General features: G+C 38.8%; 2 protein-coding genes across 2 annotated transcripts in view; both read right to left on the minus strand.

Moving 5' to 3' along the window:
- Positions 1–3,087: 3,087 nt before the first annotated feature.
- Positions 3,088–21,640, minus strand: LOC100349258 (deacylase AADAC-like). The gene is made up of 5 exons (XM_089331066.1): positions 21,353–21,640; positions 14,713–14,935; positions 12,390–12,459; positions 10,414–10,585; positions 3,088–3,995 (listed from the first exon to the last, which is right to left on the minus strand). The coding sequence occupies exons 1-5, from the start codon at positions 21,488–21,490 to the stop codon at positions 3,399–3,401; spliced, it is 1,200 nt and encodes a 399-aa protein (XP_089187192.1). The 5' UTR covers positions 21,491–21,640; the 3' UTR covers positions 3,088–3,398.
- Positions 21,514–23,424, minus strand: part of LOC100348001 (deacylase AADAC-like) — a 34,918-nt gene continuing 33,007 nt past the window's right edge. The window contains exon 7 of the mRNA XM_089331065.1: positions 21,514–21,674. Within this exon, the coding sequence (XP_089187191.1) occupies positions 21,636–21,674 (39 nt within the window). The 3' untranslated portion in view covers positions 21,514–21,635. The remainder of the gene's footprint in view (positions 21,675–23,424) is intronic.

Below are 23,424 nucleotides of genomic sequence, written 5' to 3' on the forward strand. Positions count from 1 at the left end.
GCAGGGGTGAGGAGAGATAGATTCCTACGATGCCAAATGCCCACATGGCAGGTCCTGTGTCAGGCCCAAGCCAGGAGCTGGGAACTCTATCATATGGGTGCCGGGACCCACCTACCTGGGTCATCAATGTTGCCTCTCAGGTTCTAGCAGAAAATTGGAATTGGGAGCAGAGTCAATACCTAGGTCTTCTGATATAGAATGTAAGTGTCTCAAGGAATGCCCTAACCGCAATGGCAAATGCCCACTCCCATAAACTTTTCACTTTCTGAAATGCTACCAAATTTTTCATAAAACCACATGAAAACCTGGTTTACTGAAGAATAATGAAACCATGGTTAACACACCTTATTTTCATTTTTCAACCTCTCTGTTCCATATTTTGAATAATTTTTCTGATCTGTCTTCCCATTTGCCATATTTGTATTGTGGTCAATATACTAACAGACCCCCATATTGAGCTCTAAATATTTATGCTTAATTTATTTTATTTATTTTTCAAATATTCTATATAAATTATTATAGCTCTCCTTTTATTTTCAAGTTTGAACCCTATTTTTTGTTCTTGTTAAGCATATTCTGTTACATTTTCAAATGATTATATTGCCTGAATTGGAGTGATTGTTTTTCTGATACCTAGTTCTTGTTTCTATGTCCATGTACTTGTTGATCACCTTCAACTCTCTATTGATTATTATAACAAAAATTCTTTTTAGGGATAACTTGAAACTTAAGATCGTACTGTCCTTTGGTGATGAACAGTATTTGTTTCTGGTAAAGCATATGTACATTTATTATATGTGTGAGAAATTTTGTCATATTTGTATTCTGGTAGAAATGTTGTAGCGTGTGGAGAAGAGATAGGCAGCATTTTGTTAGATTTTCCTCCCCATAAGAAAATACCTAAAAGAAGCTTTCTGTAAAACTATGACAGATTTATTTAGATCTCCCAAGTGGGAGACCCAGAAGAAGCCCCTAGCTCCTGGCTTCAGATCAGCACAGCTACAGATGTTGCAGCCATATGAAGAGTGAACCAAAGGATGGAAACCTCTGTCTCTCTCTCACTCTGCCTCTCTGTAACTCTGCCTTTCAAATAAATAAATCTTTAAAAGTGTATCTTCCATTGCCGGCGCCGTGGCTCACTAGGCTAATCCTCCGCCTTGCAGCGCCTGCACACTGGGTTCTAGTCCCGGTCGGGGCGCCGGATTCTGTCCCGGTTGCCCCTCTTCCAGGCCAGCTCTCTGCTGTGGCCAGGGGGTGCAGTGGAGGATGGCCCAAGTGCTTGGGCCCTGCACCCCATGGGAGACTAGGATAAGTACCTGGCTCCTGCCATCGGATCAGTGCGGTGTGCCGGCCACAGCACGCTGGCCACTGCGGCCATTGGAGGGTGAACCAATGGCAAAGGAAGACCTTTCTCTATGTCTCTCTCACTGTCCACTCTGCCTGTCAAAAAAAAAAAAGTGTATCTTCCTATTCCAAATTAAAACCACGTTATTAAGTATTCAACAATGATTATTCTAATGTGTAGGTTCTTTAAAGGAGACATACAGATGGAAGCAAAAAAAGAAAAAGTAAAAAGGCTTTCTCCAACTTGTTGAGTAAACAAATATTAACGTGATGTTCCATAGGTATGAGTCATTTACCCATTCGTCCCATAATGTTTGTCCCTAAACATTCCTGTTTATTTTGCACATATCATTTTAACCAATTTTTCCTATAGAATCTGTGGCCTGATTATTAATTGACAATGTTTTGCTCCCTTATCATTTTACTTAAATATTAGTCAAAGATTTATTTATTTATTTGAAACAGTTACACAGAGAGAAGGAGAAGCAGAGAGAGAGAAAGGTCTTCCATCTGCTGGTTCACTCCCCAGTTGGCCACAACGGCCAGAACGGCACCGATTCAAAGTCAGGAGCCAAGGTCTCCCACAGGGGTCAGGGACCAAAGGACTTGGGACATCTACTTCTACTGCTTTCCCAGGACACAGCAGAGAGCTGGATAGTAAGTCAAGCAGCTGAGACTTGAACCAGTGCCCATATGGGATGCTGGCACTGCAGGCGGCGGTTTACCTGCTAGGCGATAGCGCCAACCCTAGGTCGATATTTTTTTTTTAACATAATGTGCTCAGGTTAAAAAAAAAATGACTCTTCAAGCAACACTACCATCTGATGTGGTTCACGTGAAGTATGGTTCTCTTTAATTACATATAAGTAGATAATGGTAAGACTGGGTTTCTATGAATGCTACCATTTTTCTTGTTAAAACATGAAAAATGAAGGTTGTATTTTTCCTAGTATCTGTCCATCATCCCTTTCCATCTGACAATAGCTGAGTAGAAAGGAAACATTATTAGTTTCTGACAATTTGGAGGAGTTCTTTGCTAACCCTGGGCTGCCTTCCTCAGTGTACCACCAAAAAGATCGACTATTACTTACATATTATCAGCTTAATCTCTGCGGTCTAATTATACAAAAAGTTAATTTTGTTTTCCCTTTATTCTGCAGAGATTATGATTTTTCACATTGGTTACAATACTTCTTACATGTACTAGATTCACTCAATAATGTCAGGGCTTAATCAAATGGGGAGCTGTTGCTTTTTGGTGTCTCTGTCCCAACCTCAACATCTCCAACTTGTCACTAGATGAGAGTTAGTATTTTGTAAAGTGAGATGTCATTGGCATTAATTTTTGTATCCCGGGACATAAACAGTTATGTATTAAGAAATGATTTTACCATGATAGGCAAATGGCAGTGTGTTGAACAAAGAATTTTAAAGTAGTTGGCTCCAAGATTCATAGGAATTTCCGCAGGACAGAATGCCAAGACTCTAAATGCATGCCAATCAAATCACTGGCATTTCAGAAACTACAAGTTTCCATTGTTAATAAATAGCATCAAGCAAATAAAAAGCTATAATTATAAGTTAGGGAGTGAAATAAGTAACAGAACAAATAGTAAAGTAGGTATTTGCATAGATGTGAGTGAATAGCATCTAAGAAATAAAACAGAAAACATGCTTCTACTAAAAGACAAGCACACATGCACACATACATGCACACACATACACATTCCACTATATGTAGAATATTTTTTAAAAAATTTTATTTAAAAGTATACACATTTTGTATATTTCATTTGTACAAATTTAGGAACATAGTAATATATCCCACTCCAACCTCACTCATGCCCAGGCTCCCAATCTTCCTCATCCTTCTGCTCTTAGCATCTTACACAGGTCACAGCAATTCAAACATAAAACTTTTAATATTCATTAATACATGTCCTGTCCCACAGATTGCATATTTTAATTTAATATAGTTAATTCAATTTAATTTCACTAATTCGATTTAATATTTGCATATTTTGATAACTGCATATTTTAATTTTAGATTGTTACTATAGATTTTCTCTTAGCCAATCAATATATTGATTTGCCATCCTATTACTAATTTTAAAATTCAGAAATGAAATGGCTCCATGAAATCCATCCTCTATGTGAGTGTGAGTCACGTGAACACCATTGTTCCTGAGTCGGGTAACATACATGACTCCGTCATCTCTTAAGACGTCATACTGACAGGTCATGACATGGGTCCGGGGTAAGCCACGCATTTGGGTGTCCTCAGCCAGCAGGGGTGCAGCCCTCACATCTAGGAACCCTGGGTATTTTTGGGCCAGTTCAGAACTACCATAGGTTGGAGTGTTATAGACATGTCCTTTCTTAAACTTCTCAGGGAGCAAGGAGCTCCAATTAACATATTTGAACAGGTGACTTGAGTCCACTGGGACGTGCTGATTGAGGAGCAAGGCCTTTTCAAGTGATCTGTCTGTGGTAAAGTATTCACTCCAGTACCTGGCTGCCAGTGATTTGGACAAAATTGGAAACTCTGCATTTTCCCGATATGATGGTAAATCCAGATCCAGATTCTGAAGTGCAGGATATATTAAAGACTGGGTCTTGAGTTTGACCTTGGCATTTGGATCCCCAAGGAGCTGAAAAACAATTTAAAGTTAGTTGCTTGAATAAAAAATTTTCATTTAAAAATATGTTTTCATTAAAACACGATGTATCTGTATGAAGTAACTTAGAATCTTACAAGTAATAGAAAAAAAAACAAAAATATCTCAAAGATTTTCCAATTCTCAATATTGCATGCATTGTTTATATTTTAATGTTGTCCATGTAAGCTTAAGGAATTGTACTACATAGCTCGTGGGTGCAAAAAGATGAGATGTAATCTGATTTAAAAACAAAATCGCTACCTTTGGAAATGAAAAATGGCCACCAGTGGAATTTTGTCTCTTTTTCTATAAGTTAAAAATGCGTAACAATCAAAATAGACTTTAACACAAAAACTGATAAGAGACACTATGTAATGATTAAGGGGTCAATTCAAAAGGGACATATGACTATAAAAAAGGTATATGCACCCAATCACAGGGCACCTGGCTTTTTAAAAGAAATATTAATGTAACTAAGGGGAGACATAGAATCTAATGCAATAATATTCAGGGACTTCAATATCCCACTTTGAGCAATGGACAGATCAACCAGACAGAAAATCAGCAAAGAAACAGCAGTGTTAATCAACACTTTAGACCAAATAGTTCTAACTTATATCTGCTGAACTTTTCACCCCACAGTTGCAGAAAACACATTTTTCTCACTAGTGCATGGAACCTTCTCTAGGATAGGCCACATTCCAGGCCACAAAGCAAGTCTCAGCAAATTCAAAATATTGAAATCACACTATGGCATCATCTCTGACCATAATGGAACAAAGCAGGAAATCAATAAATCAAGATTATTTAGAACATATGCAAACATACAGAGGCTGAACAACATGCTCCTGAATGAACAGTGGGTCATAGAAGAAATCAAAAGAAAAATTAAAAAAATTCTAGACATGAATGAAGAGAACAATAAAACATATCAAAACTCATGGACTACAGCAATTGCAGTGTTAAGAGCATTGTTTATTGCAATTGGTGCCTTCATCCAGAAATTGGAAATGCACCAAATAAGTGAACTTTCAATGCATCTTAAAAGGCCCAGAAAAACAACAACCCCAAACCAAAATTAGTAGGAGAAAAGCTATAATTAAAATTATAGAAGAAATAAACAAAATTGAACCCCCCCCAAAAAAAAACACAAAAAAATCAATGAAATGAAGAATTTTTGTGGTATATGTTGTTAGATTTCCTCTTTCATTTCTGATTTTATTGATTTGGATCTTCTCCTTATTTTGTTTAGTTGGAGCAGTGGTGTATCAGTTTTGTTTATTTTGTTAAAAAACAGCTCTTCATTTCACTGATATTTTGTATTTTCTGTTTCAAAGTTATTTATTTTTTCTCTAATATTAATTATTTCTTTCTTCCTAATTTGGGGTTTTGTTTGTTGTTTTTTTTTTCCCTAAGATATATTGATTGCTTATTTTATTGATACCTTTCCAAATTCTTGCTGTAGTCACCAATTGCTATAAAATTCTCTCATCATTGCTTTTGTTGTATCTCATAAGTTTTGACATTTGTCTTGTCATATTCATTCATTTATAGCAATTTTTCGATTTCTATTTTTATTTATTCTATGACTCATTGTTCATTCAGGAGCATGCTGTACCGTCTCCATGTGTTGCGTATTTCTAGAGATTCCTAAGTTGTTAATTTCCACCTTCATTCCATTGTGTTCAGAAAATATACATTGTATGATTTCAATTTTTGATTTATCTGTGACTTACTTTACGACCTAGTGTATGGTCTATCGTAGAAAATGTTCCATGCATCGATGAAAAGAATATGCATCCTATAATTGTGGGATGAAATGTTTTGCAGATATCAGTTAGGTCTATTTGGTCCATAGTGTAGATTAGTTCTCGTGTTTCTTTTAAAAAATATTTTATTTATTTATTTGAAAGGTAGAGTTACAGAGAAAGAGAGGGAGAGACAGGGAGGGAGTTCTCCCATTTGCTGATTCATTCCTCAAATGGCCTCAACAGTCGAAGCTGAACAGATCTGAAGCTAGGAGCCAGGAGCTTCCTCCTGGTCTCCCACACATGTATAGGGGCCCAAGAACTTGAGTCTTCCTCCACTAATTTCCTAGGCCATATCAGAAAGCTGGATCTGAAGAGGAGTAGTTAAGACATGAACTGGTGCCCATATGGGATGCTGATGTGTCAAAGAGAGGCTTAGCCTACTATGCCACTGTGCTGGCCCCTGTTTCTTTGATGATGAAAGTGTAATGCTGATGCTTTGTATTACTATTGTATTGGAGTCTATGTCTCCTTTAGATATAGTATTATTGTTTTAAATAACCAGATGTCTTGGAATTGGATGCACATTCATTTATTATAGTCAAATCTTCCTGTTGAGTTGATCCCTTAATCATTACATAGTACCTTTCTTTGTCGCTTTTAACAGGCTTTTTTTTGTTAAAGTGCTTTTGTCTAGTATTATGATGGCTACATCTGCTCTTTTCTGCTTTCTTTCTTTTCTTTTCTTTTTCTTTCTTTCTTTTTTTTTTTCAGACAGGCAGAGTTAGACAGTGAGAGAGAGAGAGAGACAGAGAAAGGTCTTCCTTTCATTGGTTCACGCCGATCCAAAGCCAAGAGCTGGGTGCTTCCTCCTGGTCTCCCATGTGGGTGTAGGACCCAAGGACTTGGACCATCCTCCACTGCCTTCCCGGGCCACAGCAGAGAGCTGGACTGGAAGAAGAGCAACCAGGACAGAATCCAGTGCCCCAGTTGGAACTAGAACCTGGGGTGCTGGCACTGCAGGCAGAGGATTAGCCTAGTGAGCCATGGCGCCAGCCTCTTTTCTGCTTTCTGTTAGCATTGAATATCTTTTCTATCCTTTCCTTTCAGTCTGTGTGTATCTTTGTTGGTGAGATGTATTTCTTCTAGGAAGTAAATAGATGGGTCTTGATTTTTAATCCATTCAACCAACCTGTATCTTTTAATTGGAGACTTTCGGCCATTTACATTCAAGGTTTCTTTTCTTTTTTTTTTTTTTTTTTTTGACAGGCAGAGTGGACAGTGAGAGAGAGAGACAGAGAGAAAGGTCTTCCTTTTGCCGTTGGTTCACCCTCCAATGGCCGCCGCGGCCGGCGCGCTGTGGCCGGCGCACCGCGCTGATCCGATGGCAGGAGCCAGGAGCCAGGTGCTTTTCCTGGTCTCCCATGGGGTGCAGGGCCCAAGCACCTGGGCCATCCTCCACTGCACTCCCTGGCCACAGCAGAGGGCTGGCCTGGAAGAGGGGCAACCGGGACAGAATCCGGCGCCCCGACCGGGACTAGAACCCGGTGTGCCGGCTCCGCTAGGCGGAGGATTAGCCTAGTGAGCCGCGGCGCCGGCCTACATTCAAGGTTTCTACTGATAATTAACGACTTGGGCATGCCATTTTTTTAGGGAAGTTTTCTGTAATTATTTAAGTATATGGACCTTCCAATCCATTCTCTCTTTCCCCACCTCAGTACTTCCTAAGAACCATATGTTGAGTCATTTGATAGTATCCTATAAATCTCCAACACTGTTTTCTAATTTCTTTAATTTCTTCTTTTTTTTTTTTTTTGGTCTGGCTGAAATATTTGCAAAGACTTGTCTTCTAGCTCAGATATTCCTTCTTCTGCCTCACCAAGTCTATTGTTAAGGCTTTCCACTGTATTTTTATTTGGCATATTAAATTTTTCACTTCTAATATTTTATATTGATTTCTCTTTAAAATCTCAATTTCATGTGAAAATTTTCTTTCATGTCATGGATGATTTTTTTTACTTTGTAAATCTACTCCTCATTGCTTCTGAGTAATCATATGATTAATCCTTTGAATTTTGTTTCAGACATTTCATCAATTTCTTCATCTTCACATTCTAATATTGAAGTATTGTTGTGTTCCTTTGGACAGGGTTCATGTTTTCTTCTTTCTTCTTGCTTCTTGAATTTCTGCCTTTATTTTTAGGAATTTGTTGAAATAGTTGTTGATTTTTGTCCTCTGACTGCTTTTGTGTTTGAATTATGCTGCTGTGGCTTAGTGGAGTTTCTGCTGTTTCAGTGAATTCCCAGAGGTATGTGCTGTGTGGCCTGGGGAATTTGATTGGTGCTCCAGGGTTACACGAGTATCTAGGGTGACACCCAAATTGAATGTATTAGATTTCTTCCTTTTAGCAGCAACGAGGGTAAGATCACCTCTTTTGGTATGGTCACACCCTCATCTCCTCTCTTCCAAGGTGATCAATGCCCAGGTGTTTGTCCACAGTGGCTACAACACTCATCCAAGCTGCTGTATGAGCTACACAAAAGATCTGCTCAATCCTCAGTATGAGCATGGACCCAATTGTAATGACCCACCCCAAGAAACCAGGAAGCTCTGAGCATGTGGGGCCACTCACATCAATTGCCCAGAGACCAAGCTACACTCTTCACCCTCTCATGCAGTCAAGAGTTCTCACAGTTTAAGCACATAAGGCACCCATATTCATAGAGTACAGAGGATCTTCTCCTCCCTACTAGCTTGTCCTGTCCACAGAGATGTAGAGACATTCCCAGAGCCAGCTGTCTGTGGGTGCTCCACCTAGTTGGTTTGAGTCTAAGAGCTGGAGGCACCTCACAGTCCTACATGAGTGCCCATCCTCCTGTTAATTCTCCCATCCAAACTCAAAGTCAGTGGAGAACGTGAAAGTCTTCCCTCTGGTAGAATCTCTGGATCACATGGGTGCATAAGAGCCTCCTGTTGCAATCCCCACTTGCTTCACAATGTTGTTGCCTTCTCCTCGCCAGTTGCTAAGTGAGTGCTCCTGAGGTACTGCTGCCACCACTACAATGAACAAGATGGTATCCTGCACTAGCCAGTTGTTGGACACATGCAGAAGAATTTCCACAGCTGCTGCTTATGCCCAACATGGTGCACTCTCTCAGCCGGTTGCCTAGTGCCATTGTTGGAGGGAATGGAAAAAGAGAAACATGCCCCCTTTTTCTCCCATCGTGTCAGTGGGTACCCTATCCTCCATTCTTTTCCCATATAATACTTAAAACAATATTGAATTCCCTGATTTTATCTGTTTTGCTTATCTTCTATTCTATATTTTCCATCTTTTTGGCTCTTTATGTTTCATTTTGCTGAATTTTGCATAGTGTCTGAATCAAAAAGGGTCCATATCTCCTATCGTTCTATATATGAATCATATTTTCTGCTGTATAAGAGTACATAAGCCATTCATAAACAGATCAATTTTAATAATTTTATTTTTACTTGTTTTCCAAATCTCAATTCTTCTGCTAGGAATCTGCTACAACTTATTTGTTTTTATATACTCCACAGAATATTATAAAATATTTTACCTAGATTCACACTAGAGATTAATTCACCCCATAGGAAACTGAACTACATAAGAGGGATGGTTTATTATGCACCACAGTGAAAATAAACTTGTTTGAGCAGATAAGGTGACTTTTCCAAGGTCACCCATTAACATTAATCCAGTTTCAGCAATCAAGCTGCCTCTTAGAGCACCAGGCTCCCTATTGTAGTCTCTCCTAGACAATATACATCAATTTATGCAATGTAGTATATATTTGTTTTACAGTATATTAGAAAAAAATCACAGATTTTTTGGTTTTGCTTCAGTTAGGAATCAGAAAAATGTTATTGTAATCATAGAATGGCCAAAAATATACACTTGCAAAATGTTTATTTCTTTACTTAACTGTGAATTTGAGTGCAATTTTTAAAGAGAGTTAGTCATTAAATTACAAAAATTAATTTGCAAGTCTATATTAATTCTATGATTTTTTTCCTCTAGGAACACTACTTCTAAAACATCAATACCAAATTTAATTCTTAGCTGAGAATGCCAGTAACAAAAACAATGTTACCCATAATCTAATAGTTATGTCATAGTTTGAATTGGTAGCTAATAAGTTTAAAGATTTAGCTAAATAATTGTTAAATAAATTTATAGACAATCTCTAAATTATACATTCTTCCACAATAAAAATGTGTGTATCTCTTGTCACATTTTTTCTATGCACCATTTAGTTGTTGGGAGAGTAAGTCTTTACACAAGTTTTAGCATATGACATTGGTGGTAATTGGATGGATGTAGTTCACTAGTTTTGAAGATCTGACATTGAATGATTTCACAAATACATCCCACAATATCACGAAAGAGGATACTGCTTAAAAATAATCACACTTTAATCAATGATCTATTAGAGCATTTTATATTTTTTAAAAAGAAAAGAATAGTGAATGAGGTAGGAATAGGAAATCTAGACAAATACCCTCCAATATGTATCTCTATGCATATCTGCTGTGTAATATAGTGATAATGTGACACAATTACATGACATTGTAATATCTGAAATAAATGTTGACTTTTAAGATACTTTTAAAAATAAAGCAAAACTGAGCATATTACCTGCTGAGTCACGGCTGCAGCTAAATTCCCACCAGCACTGCCGCCAGAAACACCAACTCTCTCAGGATCCACACCATATTTTTCAAGAATATCTTTGCGTAAAAACCAGCTTAATGCACCATAGACATCCTCAAATTGAATGGGAAAATGGTATTTAGGAGCTAGTCTGTAGCTGTGGGCAGAAGAATAATTTCAAACCAAATTTTCTTAATTTAAAAGCATTTGTGTGTTTGTTCTAACTCTTAAATCAAGAGAAAATAATTCTCCATTAAGTTTCATGCTTTGATAGTTATAAAGTGATAGCAGACAGACATCATCATTATAATGATGCAAAAAATAGACGCTTTCACAATTTTTATTCTGATAAAAAATATTGTTTATAGCCTTAATCTATACTCTTGAAGAACAGTGTTTTTCTTTCTACTTTCTATTTGTTGAATTCTTTATTTACTGGAGAATTGAAACTATGTTATTGCAAAAATTAAAAGGAAAAAAACAGAGAATAAAGGCAAGAAGGAGGGCAGGGAGTATCATTATGGGCTTTAAATTGTATGTATGCAATACATTAAATTGTTTTCTTTATATAAATAAAAAAGGCAAAAAATAGAAAGTAAGAAACAATGTAACACGTTCACAAATTACCTGCATGTACATACACACAAACTTAGATTAGGATTAAGCTAAAAAAATAGGAATATGCAATAAATTCCCCTGCTAATCTTTTTCCAGAAAGCTGCTTTGTAATCATTATATTTTACTGAGAAGCAAAAAATTGGAAAAGGGTATTTTTGTAAAAGATTTATCAACTTATTTGAGAGGCAGAGTTACAGACAGTGAGAGGGAGAGCAAAGAGAAAGGTCTTCTATCCGCTGGTCCATTCCACAAACAGCTACAATGGCTGGAGTTTGGCAGATCTGAAGCCAAGAGCCAGAAGCTTCCCCTGGGTCTCCCAAGTGAATGCAGGGGTCCAAAGCACTTAGGCCATCCTCCACTGCTTTTCCAGGCCATGTCGAGAACTGTATTGGAAGGAGAGCAGCCAGGACAGGAATTGGGACCCACAGGGATTGCCTGTGCCAGGAGGACACCTGACTCAGTAAACCACAGCACTAGCTCTGGGAAAAAGATCTTAGAAATTATTCTACTCTATGTTCACTTAATGATCAATTTGGCACATGCTTTCTACTACATTTGGCATAATTTCTTTATTTCTTCCTATAGCTTTGTTTTATATTATTAATCTAGAAGGCCTTTTGAGAATAGATTTGCCTGTTCTAACTTGCAATTAGATGACAAGCTCCTTTTTTGTTTTGAAGATTTACTTACTTATTTGAAAAGGACTCTTACAGAGAGAGAAAGCAAGAAAAAGAGATCTTCATCCACAGGTTTACTCCACCAATATCTGCAACAGCTGGAGCTGGGTCAGGCAAAAGCCAGGACTCCAGAGCTTCTTCTGGGTCTCCCTTAGGAGTGTAAGGGCCGAACACTTGGGCCATTTTCCACAGCCTTCCCAGGGGCACTAGCAGGGGCACTATAGAAGTAGGGCAGCCAGATCTTGAACCAGCATCTATATGGGTTCCCAGCATCTTAGGAGGAGGCTTAACATGCTATGTCACAACACTGGCCCCTACCGTTATATATGGAACTCACTGCTTTAATGGAATTGTATCTTTCTACTCCTCAAAACAATTCAATTATATGAATCATAATAGAACTTGAACTAACGAGATAATACTCAATGTGCACAAGGCCACACAGAGGAATGTTAACTAAGATTTGAACATTATTTTCTACTTCTGAAGCCTTTATTCATAATTACTCTGCTAAGGAAGCTAGCCAAGGAAACCAGCAGAGGTAATTAAATTAAAAGATGTAACACTTTAATTTATGTAAAAAAGAGAAATGATCAGAAAAGCTGATAATGCCTTACTAAATAAGGCACTTGCCCAAATACCAAAGCAATTGACCAGTGCTCTTACTTGGTTGAAATGACAACAGCATCAAGTCTATTGGCTGTGTGTCTTGAGAGAAAGTCGTGAGAAAACACGGCTGCAAGAAAAGAAAACAAATTCAGAGACATTCAAATGAGTTAATATGTATTTTTCGTGAACAGAAGGTTTACTGGAATACTTTGTTCCTAACGGATGTATTCTGTAACATATTTGCAATATTTCTTCATCACTATATAACATAAATTCTGCTCAGTGATGAGCGGTCAGTTTTCTTGTCTTCCCACATCTTCCTACTTGATAATTGTGAATACTCAAGAATAATCTCAACTTTTTTACTTTAGCAGATGTTAGATGTTGAGATTGCAAACACATAACATCTGAGTTTAAGGAAGCCACAGTCTACTGGAAGTAGTGGTGGGAGTGGCAGGTTATATAAACTAATAGCAATAATGTAAAATAATCTGTGCTTTAATGGAAGAGTAAAGATAGTGCTGATAGAAAATTATATTACATTTTAGCAATTCAGAAAGAGAGAGGAAGGGAGGGAGGGAGGGAGCAGGGAGATAGAGAATGAAAGAAGCGGTAGAGGTAAATGAGATCTGATTTATGTATATGCATGTTTCTAGGCAGGAGTGAATTTTGGTGTTTACTAGTTTTTGCTTGTTTTTGGCATGAGTACAGGTTGTATATAGAGCATACTTATTTGTCACTGTAGTGAGCAAGGCTCTTTTTCCAAATAAGATAATGAAAAGAAAAGAAAAATAGATGTAGCAGAAATAAGAGGTAGATACGTCTATAATGTTAAAGGAAAAGTATTAGGATGTGAGATTGTCACAGAACCATTCTCGGGGAAACATGGAAAGAATAGTAAACACTGGGGACACCATCTTGCTGGAGAAAAAGTTCCATGTATAAAATATTGGAACCAAGGCCACTGACTGAAGGTACACTTCAGTAAAGAGGTGACAGAACTGCAAACAGTGACTCTGAAACCCAGCAGAGATAGAGAGGAACAAAGCCTGTCAGTGCTGCAGTCCACAGCTCCTACCTTGGTTCCCCACCTGGTCACCACCTTGCCAGGAAAAGTGTTTGATTTATAATCTGTTAGAAGCGAGAAGACTGAGGGGATATTCCTGTAAGGAAGTGGGCAAATCTGTGAACAGTGCAATGACTCTGGAGGCCAGTAGAGAGAGTGAAAAAAGTTGTAGCATATCTCAGGTAAGAAGAGAAAGTGCTTCATAGCTTAGAAATTTATTATTAGTAGGTACATTTGATGGAATGTAGCAGTGAAAACCAATATGCACTAGGTCTTAAACTTTATCATTATAAAACTAACACCTATATTTTGGATTCTAACTCATTGCATTTTTGCATTTATATTGGAAGAGCATCAAGTAAATACTCTTACGTATCAGGGCTTGTCATTCCTTTTTCCTTTACCTCCCTAAACATATGCCCATTTTTTGAGAATATCTTAATGCAAAAATTTTTAAACAAATGCTCGAGCAGTGGAGGTCCATGGACATAAGCTGTGGTTTGCTGTGGTCATATATTGTGTTAGAAATATCACTTTAGTATCAGCTGAAGCCTCTACAGATGAAGTTTATAGACAATGACAAAATCACGTTACTTAATGCTCCAACTCTAATTCCTGATATATATCAATGCCCATCAGCAATACTTCTTTTGCTCCTGTCACAGAAAATAGCTCCCCTCCCTCATCCTCCAATTCCTTTCCCTATCCACAGAGTCAGATAAAACCCAATCCCCTTGCCTGCTGCCAGTGTAAAGTTTTTCTAACATTTGTCAATTTCAAAAAAAAAACACAATAATAACCTCAATAAAGTTAAAGTTGTTCATAGAATTCCCACATATTAGTACATTTATAATATGAAACATAAAATATGATACATATAAATATAATGAAATAAATTATAAATAATATTAAAATGCAGTAAATATATGCTTATATACAAATATCATGTGCATTAAATATAATAAATTGCATAACAAATAGCACAAAATATTGTTACTCAACCCTGTGCTTCTCTAAGACCTTATTCCTCAATTCCTGCATATCTAAGCTCACTGAAAAACTAGTCTCATCGTCTCCACTTATTTTATTCAGTTTGACTCATTTCATTTTGATTTTCACTGCTACATTCCATGAAAAGTAGTTAATAACAAATTTCTAAGCTCATGAAACACTTTCTCTTCTTACCTGAGATTTGATACAACTTTTTGTATTTGTTACAGATATGGAATATTTTTCTCAAATTAATGTAAGCCCAAAGGAAAAACTGTCAGAGAGCTGAAGGATGTTGTTACTGTTCAACCAAGGATCACATACCAGCACTCCCCAAACACCAGCCGCCACCGTGAATGTAAAACAAGCCCCTTCTCAGCGTCTCAGACTTTCTTCTAGGCACATACACGCGAACAGGAATGCCGTTGAATGTTGTCTCTGTCACAGTGACATTTTCATCAGATGTGGGTGGGACTTCCATAAGGAAAACGAAAAACATTGCAATGTTCATAAAATGGTTGATTCCTAAGAATTCAGCAAACAGAAACTACAAAAAGAGAAAGGGGAAAATAGGTTAGAGATAACAGGTGCCCCTGCTGTTTGTGAACATAGACGTATGCATATGTGCTCCTCATGGTCTTCTCATATTCTGACAGAAATAATAAAGAATAAAACAGAATAAAACAGAAATACTTGGTTTTTGCTGCCTTACCATAATAGCTGTCACAGGTTAAAAAACATATTTAAATAATTTAAATTGTAACTTGACAGAGTGCACACTATATAGTTTGATTAAAAAATAAATAAGTATAAGAGAGGGAGGAGTGTATAATTTGGGACATGCTCAATTGGACTTGCCCCAATTGGTGGAGTTAGAAATGTGCCAGGGGATTCCAACACAATACCATCAAGATTGCATGTACCAATGCCATCTCACTAGTCTAAGTGATCAATTTCAGTTCACAATTGATCACACTGATAGGTCTAAGAGTCAAAGGGATCACACAAACAAGACTAGTGTCTGCTAGTACTAACTGATAGAATAAAAAAGGGAGAGAACGATCCAACATGGCAAGTGGGATACACAGTAGACTGATAGAATTGCAGGTGTCCTAAACAGCACTCTGGCCTCAGAATCAGCCCTTAAGGCATTCAAATCTGGCTGAAGAGCCCATGAGAGTATTTTAGGCATGGAAAGCCAAGACACTCTGCGGAAAAAAAAAGAAAAACCTAAATGAGAGATCACTGCGAATGAGATCCCAGTAGAAAGAACAGGCCATCAAAGAAGGAGGTACCTTTCTCTGAAGGGAGGAGAGAACTTCCACTTTGACTATGACCCTGTCGGAATAAGATCGAAGTTGGCAAACTCAAAAGGCTTTCATAGCCTTGGCAACTCATGACTAGAGCCTAGGGAGATACTGATGCCATAAACAAGAGTGTCAAATTGTGAAGTCAACAACAGGAGTCACTGTGTACTTACTCCTCATGTGGAATCTCTGTTCTTAATGTGTTGTCCAATGTGAATTCATGCTATAACTAGTACTCAAACAGTATTTTACACTTTATTTCTGTGTGGGTGCAAACTGATGAAATCTTTACTTAATATATACTAAATCGATCTTCTGTATATAAAGATAATTGAAAATTAAAAAATAAATAAATAAATAAAAAGAAAAGTCCTCTACTATAAAGAAACTCAGAGACAAGAAGAAGAAACGGGTACACGAACACTTAAAAGAAGAATAACTTCGTATTTCATAGGTATGCACAAGGAACTTTGGCCAGTTTCACTGTGGAGATAAACTAGCTTCCTGGGGAGCAACTTTGAAATAGGAGTTGAACTTTGATATCAGTATTGAAACTGGAGTAAAGAATGTATAAGCAAAGATTTTTCATTAAAGGGAAAGCCATAGGCATATCCATAGCTTCTAGTTAAAACAGAGAGATGCCTGCAAATTGTCTGGCACAGTTCTAAAGTCAGCTCCACACAAGGAGGCATGAAGGAAAAGTCACTTCCAGGAGTGCATCTGAAAACAGTATTGGAGGCAGAGACACAGTCAACAAAACAATCACATATTTACATTTCAGCTATGATGAAGTGCAATTTTATTTACTGTTCTATTGTTCAATTTGAAAGTTTCCTATTTTATTTTGTTTCCTTAATGAATTCTCAGTTACTCTTACTTCAGTTGTACTTCATGTTGTCTGACTGATCTGAAGAATAAGATCCACTGAAATTAAGTGTTCCAAACCTGAGTGATATTTGGCTATACTTGGGTCGACAAATTCACTCACAAGAGTTCCCTTTAAGAGTACTGGGGACTCAATCCTGGCTTGCCTGGGAGCACTCAGAGGGGAGCCACCAGAAATAAAACCTTTGCATGGACACTTTGGGTCAATCTCAGAGGATTCCCTGGAGTGTTAATTTCTTCTGGAAGATAGCAGGTCTTTTGTGCAGATGACGATGTTACCAGTTACCATGGGCTGATGGTCCACTACTGCAGAGCCCAGCACTGGAAGCTGTGATAAACTTACACGTAATGTAGTTCCCAATCTTCACTGACTCTATGACTAAGTTCTCCCCTACTCACAAACTAGCTCAAGTACAAAGCAGAATAATGAGGACCTTTAATAGGATGCTCAGGCAGGAAGAGTCCTGAGCACCCATTCTGACTGACCAGTGTAGAGATACTTGGTGATGGATGCTCTGTTTGATCTTAACCTGTCGGCTCTGAAAAGCTGTGAATGTTTAAAATATTTAGATTCTGTAAGGAAGACCATAGCAATCTCAAATTCTGTATCAAGGGAAGGAATTTTACATATAACCTGCAAGGTAAGTAACAAGTTTGAGCATATAGATGAAATCATCCTGGAAAGCTGAGTTCAGGCTATAAAGTCAGTAAATGTTTTCAGATGACAGTAGTTCAGTCCTCCTCTGTAAGATATTAGCAAGGAAATCAATGTATTCCCTCTAGCAAGCAGCAAACAAAACATATAATTAAATTTAATCTAAATGGCAAGCATTCAAGTACTTTGGTTGTCATCTTGTGTCTCCAGATGTGTTATCAGAAGGCTGGATCAGAAGGTGAGTAGCTGAGACTTGACCAGCATTCCTACATGGGACATGGATGTCTCAAACAGTGGCCTAACAAACCATGCTACAAGACCCACCCATCCAAAAGTAGTTTTTGGTGTTAGTTTGAAAAATCAAATTAAAAAAAGAAAATTTATGACCAACTTGAATTTATATACCTCAATTTGCATGCAAATTTGATTCTTCATAAACTTAAGTAGTCACACAAGAATCACTCCAAGACAAAAATGAGATAATTGAATGCCTGGTGATAAAGAGTTGAGAAACATTAATGACACTCATTTTCAAGATTTGCATATTAATTGTGGTTATTCAGCAATTGGAGACATGAATAATCATTCGGATTCAGGATTCTCACACACTGGCGCCAACCAGTGCATCTCTGAGAACCCAGAGCCCCAGGAAAAGCTGAGCAGGGCTGGGTGAATCAATGACAAAGACGAAAAGCAGATGAGAATAAAACATCTTTTTTTTTTTTATTATTATTTTATTTTATTTTATTTTTTTTTTGACAGGCAGAGTGGACAGTGAGAGAGAGAGACAGAGAGAAAGGTCTTCCTTTGCCGTTGGTTCACCCTCCAATGGCCGCCGCGGCCGGCGCGCTGCGGCCGGCGCACCGCGCTGATCCGATGGCAGGAGCCAGGAGCCAGGTGCCTTTCCTGGTCTCCCATGGGGTGCAGGGCCCAAGCACCTGGGCCATCCTCCACTGCACTCCCTGGCCACAGCAGAGGGCTGGCCTGGAAGAGGGGCAACCGGGACAGAATCCGGCGCCCCGACCGGGACTAGAACCCGGTGTGCCGGCGCCGCTAGGCGGAGGATTAGCCTAGTGAGCCGCGGCGCCGGCCAAAACATCTTTTTTGAAAATGACCTAAAACTTACAATCTTCAAACTCCTCAAGGAACTAAAGAAAACTGTACAATCAGAAAAATGAGTCGTACGCTATTTTCAGAATAATTTTAAGAATCCCTCATCTGGGATAGATCTGTTAGTGCTGAGCGCCATATTTCTCATCCAGCCCAAATGCAACCTCACAGTGCCTTCAAGATATGTATTTTTTGACAAGCATATTTAAACAGTGAGAGAGAGAGAGAGAGAGAGAGAGAGGTCTTCCTTCCATTTGTTCACCCCCCAAATGGCCACTACAGCCAGCACTTGGGCCATCCTCCACTGCCTTCCCAGGCCACAGCAGAGAGCTGGACTGGAAGAGGAGCAACAGGGACAGAATCCAGCACCCCAACTGGACTAGAACCAGGGTGCCGGCACCGCAGTTGGAAGATTAGCCAAGTGAGCTGCGGTGCCAGCCTTCAAGATCTATTTCTAAGTAATCTATTGGAACTCATCTCTTAAAGATATTTGCCATTCCTGTTCTAGGACACAATGTTACATCACAAGCTAGTTCAGAGTTTTTTCCATCAATGACTCATTAATCATCACTGAATTACTAACATTTGGAGTTTCCACCATTCCTTACCATTGCTCTAATTGATTGGTATAGCCCTTTAAAGGATCAGCAGGCAATACAGTCAAGCAAGTTGTTAGATTTATGTTGAGAGAGGGAGGGTAGGGAGACAAACTGAAAGAATAACTTCTTCAAGATTAATATTATATGATAATCAAATATACGTGATCAATAAATTTGATTTTTAACAAAAACGATAGTGAGGACTTTAAGTCCCCATAAATCTGCACTTTTCCTTTGCAGGAAAATACACAAAACAAGAGAGTACATAATACATCAGTAATCACAATGATGAATTATTTCTTCAAAGCAACTGAGAACCACAGAAACTCATGTGCTATAATGTACAAAAGCAACTGAAATCAGCAGACCTGTGTGGAGATCCACTGCGGGAAGACCATGTGCAAACTAAAATGGAGAGAAGAGGGCTCTAAAGGTGCCATATACAAGTAAAGATAGGAAGCATTTCTCCAAAAATGAAAGAACCAAATAGAATTTCAGTACTGTGACATGTAGCAAAATGCATTCAAACTACCAAGGAGGTCCCCTTGGTAAGCCAACATCATCAGTGGAAGACAACAGCAGGAAAGAGTGGCAAGAGTGGCAGCATCCTTTATCAACAATGCCAGTAAAGGTTTGGCAGAGGCCGAAAAAATAGTTCAGAAGGTAGATATTTGAAGATGATTGCTAGTTAAAAGAAGGAGTGATGACTAAAATTTGGTATGAATACTAACATTAGTAGAACTCAAGGAATAAAAACAGACAAAATAATTTCCTAAGTAAATTCAAATAATATCAAAGCAATATAGAACACAGAAATGAGAAAATTAGAGAAAGAAAAAAGTAGAAAGAGATTTAAAAGAATGACATCACATTAGAAAAATATAGTGAAGACTCTGACTATATATGTGTGCATGTATATATATATAATATGTCAGATACAACAAAATGACAAAAAAATGCTGTTTTATATATAACTCAAAAATAACTTTAAAAAGAAACTTTAAGCCATAGTCCCATGAAATTGACCGATATGTTACAAGAGTTATACTAATAAATTTAATAAATATGATCAAATAACTGAGAATAAATTATAATAAAGCACCTATAAAACTTTTTCAGAGCCACACTAAAAGGCAAAAAGGAGTGTTGAAATTCCATCGGATCAGCGCAGTGCGCCGGCTGCAGCAGCCATTGGAGGGTGAACCAACGGCAAAGGAAGACCTTTCTCTCTGTCTCTCTCTCTCTCACTGTCCACTCAGCCTGTCAAAAAAAAAAAAAAAAAAAAAAAAGAAAAAAGAAAAAAAAGAAATTCCTAGAAAAAACATGCAAGGGATTAAAAATAATTTAGTTTTCTTTCCCAAGCTAAGTGATATTGAAAAACCTTTTTTAGTAACAGGGAAGCTATAACTATAGATTGTAGAGGAGGTTAAAGGGACTACGCATGGTTTCATTTAAAAGCAGTTGGCCTCATTAGAAGAGACCCAGGGGGATAGCTGTGAGCTCGGGTGGCATTCAGTCAGACAGCTGCCCTGTTACCTCCATAGCTCACCTTCACCACTGGAAATCACCATGTTATCCATTTTCCTGTGGCTTTTTGCCACATGACCTTTTTTACTAAATATTTCAGTAAGACTGCATTTTCATGTCTGAATCCAGCGTTATTGCAATGTTTCTGTGACTACTCACAGTGCTACTCATCCTACCTTCTGATGTCCACACTTCCAACAAGCCCCTTTGTGGAAGCATGCCCCAGAATTCACACCATCAGACCCACACCAAGATTTGTTTGTTTTTATTCCATCAGACTCATAATTGGATTTAAAAATTTTTTCTCACCCAGAGTGTATTAGTTTTTTAATATTTAAAATCAAACCCACCAGAATATGCGCTCTATATTCATTCAATTAAGTTTCTGCATTAAAGAAGTTAAGAATATTAAGTGTTTTTATATAAGCTAATGGGTTGGTTATATAGCATAGCAGTAAAAACTCCCATTGGAAAGCTCCTATCCAACATTGGATTGCCTGGATCTGAGTCCCGACTGCTCTTCCAGTTCCTGCTTCCTGCTAATGCACACCCTGGTGGACAACAAGTGATGGATCAAGGAGCTGGGTCCCTGCCACTCATGTAGGAAACCTGCATTGAGTTCCCAGCTCCTGGTTTCAGCCTGGTCCAGCACTGAATGTTGTGGGCAGCAAACTAGCAAATGTCTCTCTGCATCTAAGCCTTTCAAACAAATAGAACAAATGAAAAATCTAAAAACTAAATCAATGAAATAAATTTGCCAAGCAAATTTTAACAGCAAAATTTTCAAGAGTAGAAATTAAAGCTAGACAAAGCTAGACAAAGCTAGACTAATTATTTCCTATTAAATGGCCATTGAATGAGTAGAGAAAATCTGAACTCACCAAATTTGTTATTGTATTGGATACTGTAATCACACCCATCAGTCTCCATGGTTCCTCAATATTATCAGGGAGAGGAGTATAAACATAATAGGCTCCCAAAATCCCCGCAGTCAGAAGCAAAATGGTCTTTTTTCTCATGGTGGTTCTCTTTGGGTCTTTCTACTTCAGCAATGCTACAAATGCACTTCTGAATATGTTGACTTGTGATTGTATGTCTTAAGCTTCCACATACACTGTTGTATAATTTCCTGAATACAAATTCCACAGTTCAGTTTGTCATTTCCTAGGCAGTCCGGAAATTCTTAGTGAAGTCCAAAGAGCACTGTGAAACAAATAGAAGTTATCTGCAAGTTTATGACCCTTGAAATAAAGGTTCTGTGAACATTTGCCAACAAAAGCCTAAGGAGAGAAATAATTTCACCTTAGAAGGCATATATTGTAGACTGTGGATATAAATGAGTGCTTAGATGGGCACAGCCTCCCACAGAGCATGCACCTGTTTCTGCTGAAGAGGTCCCAGACCCACTACCATCAGGGCCCTCAGGTGCTCTGTGGTCTACATGTGATGTTGAACATGGTCATACACCTGGGACTCTGCCCACAGTAGAGGATGTTACAGGGCATTTTCATTGCTGTAAATGATTCTGGTATTCCTCTCTTTTCATCACTCTCTCTCTCTCTTTTAAAAATTTATTTATTTACTTGAAAGTCAGAGTTACACAGAGAGAGAAGGAGAGGCAAAGAGAGAGAGAGAGAGACAGAGAAAGAGACACACACAGAGAGAGAGAGAGATCTTCCATATGCTGGTTCACTCCCCAGATGGCTGAAATGGCTGGAGCCGTGCCAATCCAAAGCCAAGATCCAGGAGCTTCCTCTGGGTCTCCCATGCAGGTGCAGGGACCCAAGGATTTGCGCCATCTTCTACAGTTTTCCCAGGCCATAGTAGAGAGCTGGATTGGAAGTGGAGCAGCTGGGACACGAACTGGTGCCCATATGGGATGCCAGCATTGCAGGTGGCGGCCTACTGGCTACACCACAGTGCGGGCCTCTCTCCATCTCTCTCTTGTCCCAAACACCTAGTACCCACTGATTTTTCCACTATCTCCATGGTTTTTTTCAGAGTTGGAATCAAACAGTGGGTGGCCCTTCAGACTGATTCTTAATTCAGCAACCTGTAGATAAGGGTTCCCTGTGTCTTTGCCTAGCTGACACCTCGTCTTTCTATTATGGAATGAAATGTCATTGTCTGCAGGGACCACAGTTTGTTTATCCAGTTGTTTGTAGAAGAACACCTTGGTCCTTCCATGTCTGGACAAGTGTGAGTAAAACAGCCAGGAAGATCTGTGTGCATATTTGGTTTGGGGACTGAATGGGAATTATTGGAAGAATGCAAAGTGGTCTTCCAGAGGGCTGTACAGTTCTGTACACCCAGCAGAGGCCAAATGGTTCTGTATTCTCTGCAGAGGGACCACATCTTTCTGCATCCCCAGAACCAGTGAGTGGGACTCCTGCTGCCCACATCCTCACCACACTTGATCTTTCCAGGGTTTTAGATTCTGGCCATGCTACCAGGGGTGTAGGGTTTCCCATTGTTTTTACGGATAATTACCTGATAGCATATGGTGTTTACCCAGATGGTTTCTCAAATTGGCACCAGGAGCTGGGAGTGAGGCTGGCTGAGATATTCAGCCTGTGAGACCACCTTGGAAGCCCCATTGGTCCTAGCAACTCTTGGTGGAGAGGCCCTCTTCAGTGCTCCAAGTCCACCCACAGGGCTGGGTGAGGTCTTCAAACCATTGGTCTCAGTGACTGTGTCCTCAGTACCACTGTCCCCCCATCTGCTGCCTAATGTCAGCCAATGAGGTGTTCACCCCCTCCCCACAAAAGCTTCCTGGGACTTGGGGACCTGGGACACAACATGAGCCCTAGCAGTGAGCTGTACCCTCTGTACTGGTGAGTTTTGATGGCTACATAGAACAGAAACAACCCCCCTCCTGCCGTAGGTGATTACCCTGTGCCTAAAAACACAATCTCCCTCACCAACAGATGAGCACCCCCACCTCCTCAGGGAG

The sequence above is a fragment of the Oryctolagus cuniculus genome, chromosome 4 (assembly GCF_051225735.1).
Source record: "Oryctolagus cuniculus isolate XC-2025 breed Fujian yellow rabbit chromosome 4, ASM5122573v1, whole genome shotgun sequence".
NCBI classification, from domain to species: Eukaryota; Metazoa; Chordata; class Mammalia; order Lagomorpha; family Leporidae; genus Oryctolagus; species Oryctolagus cuniculus.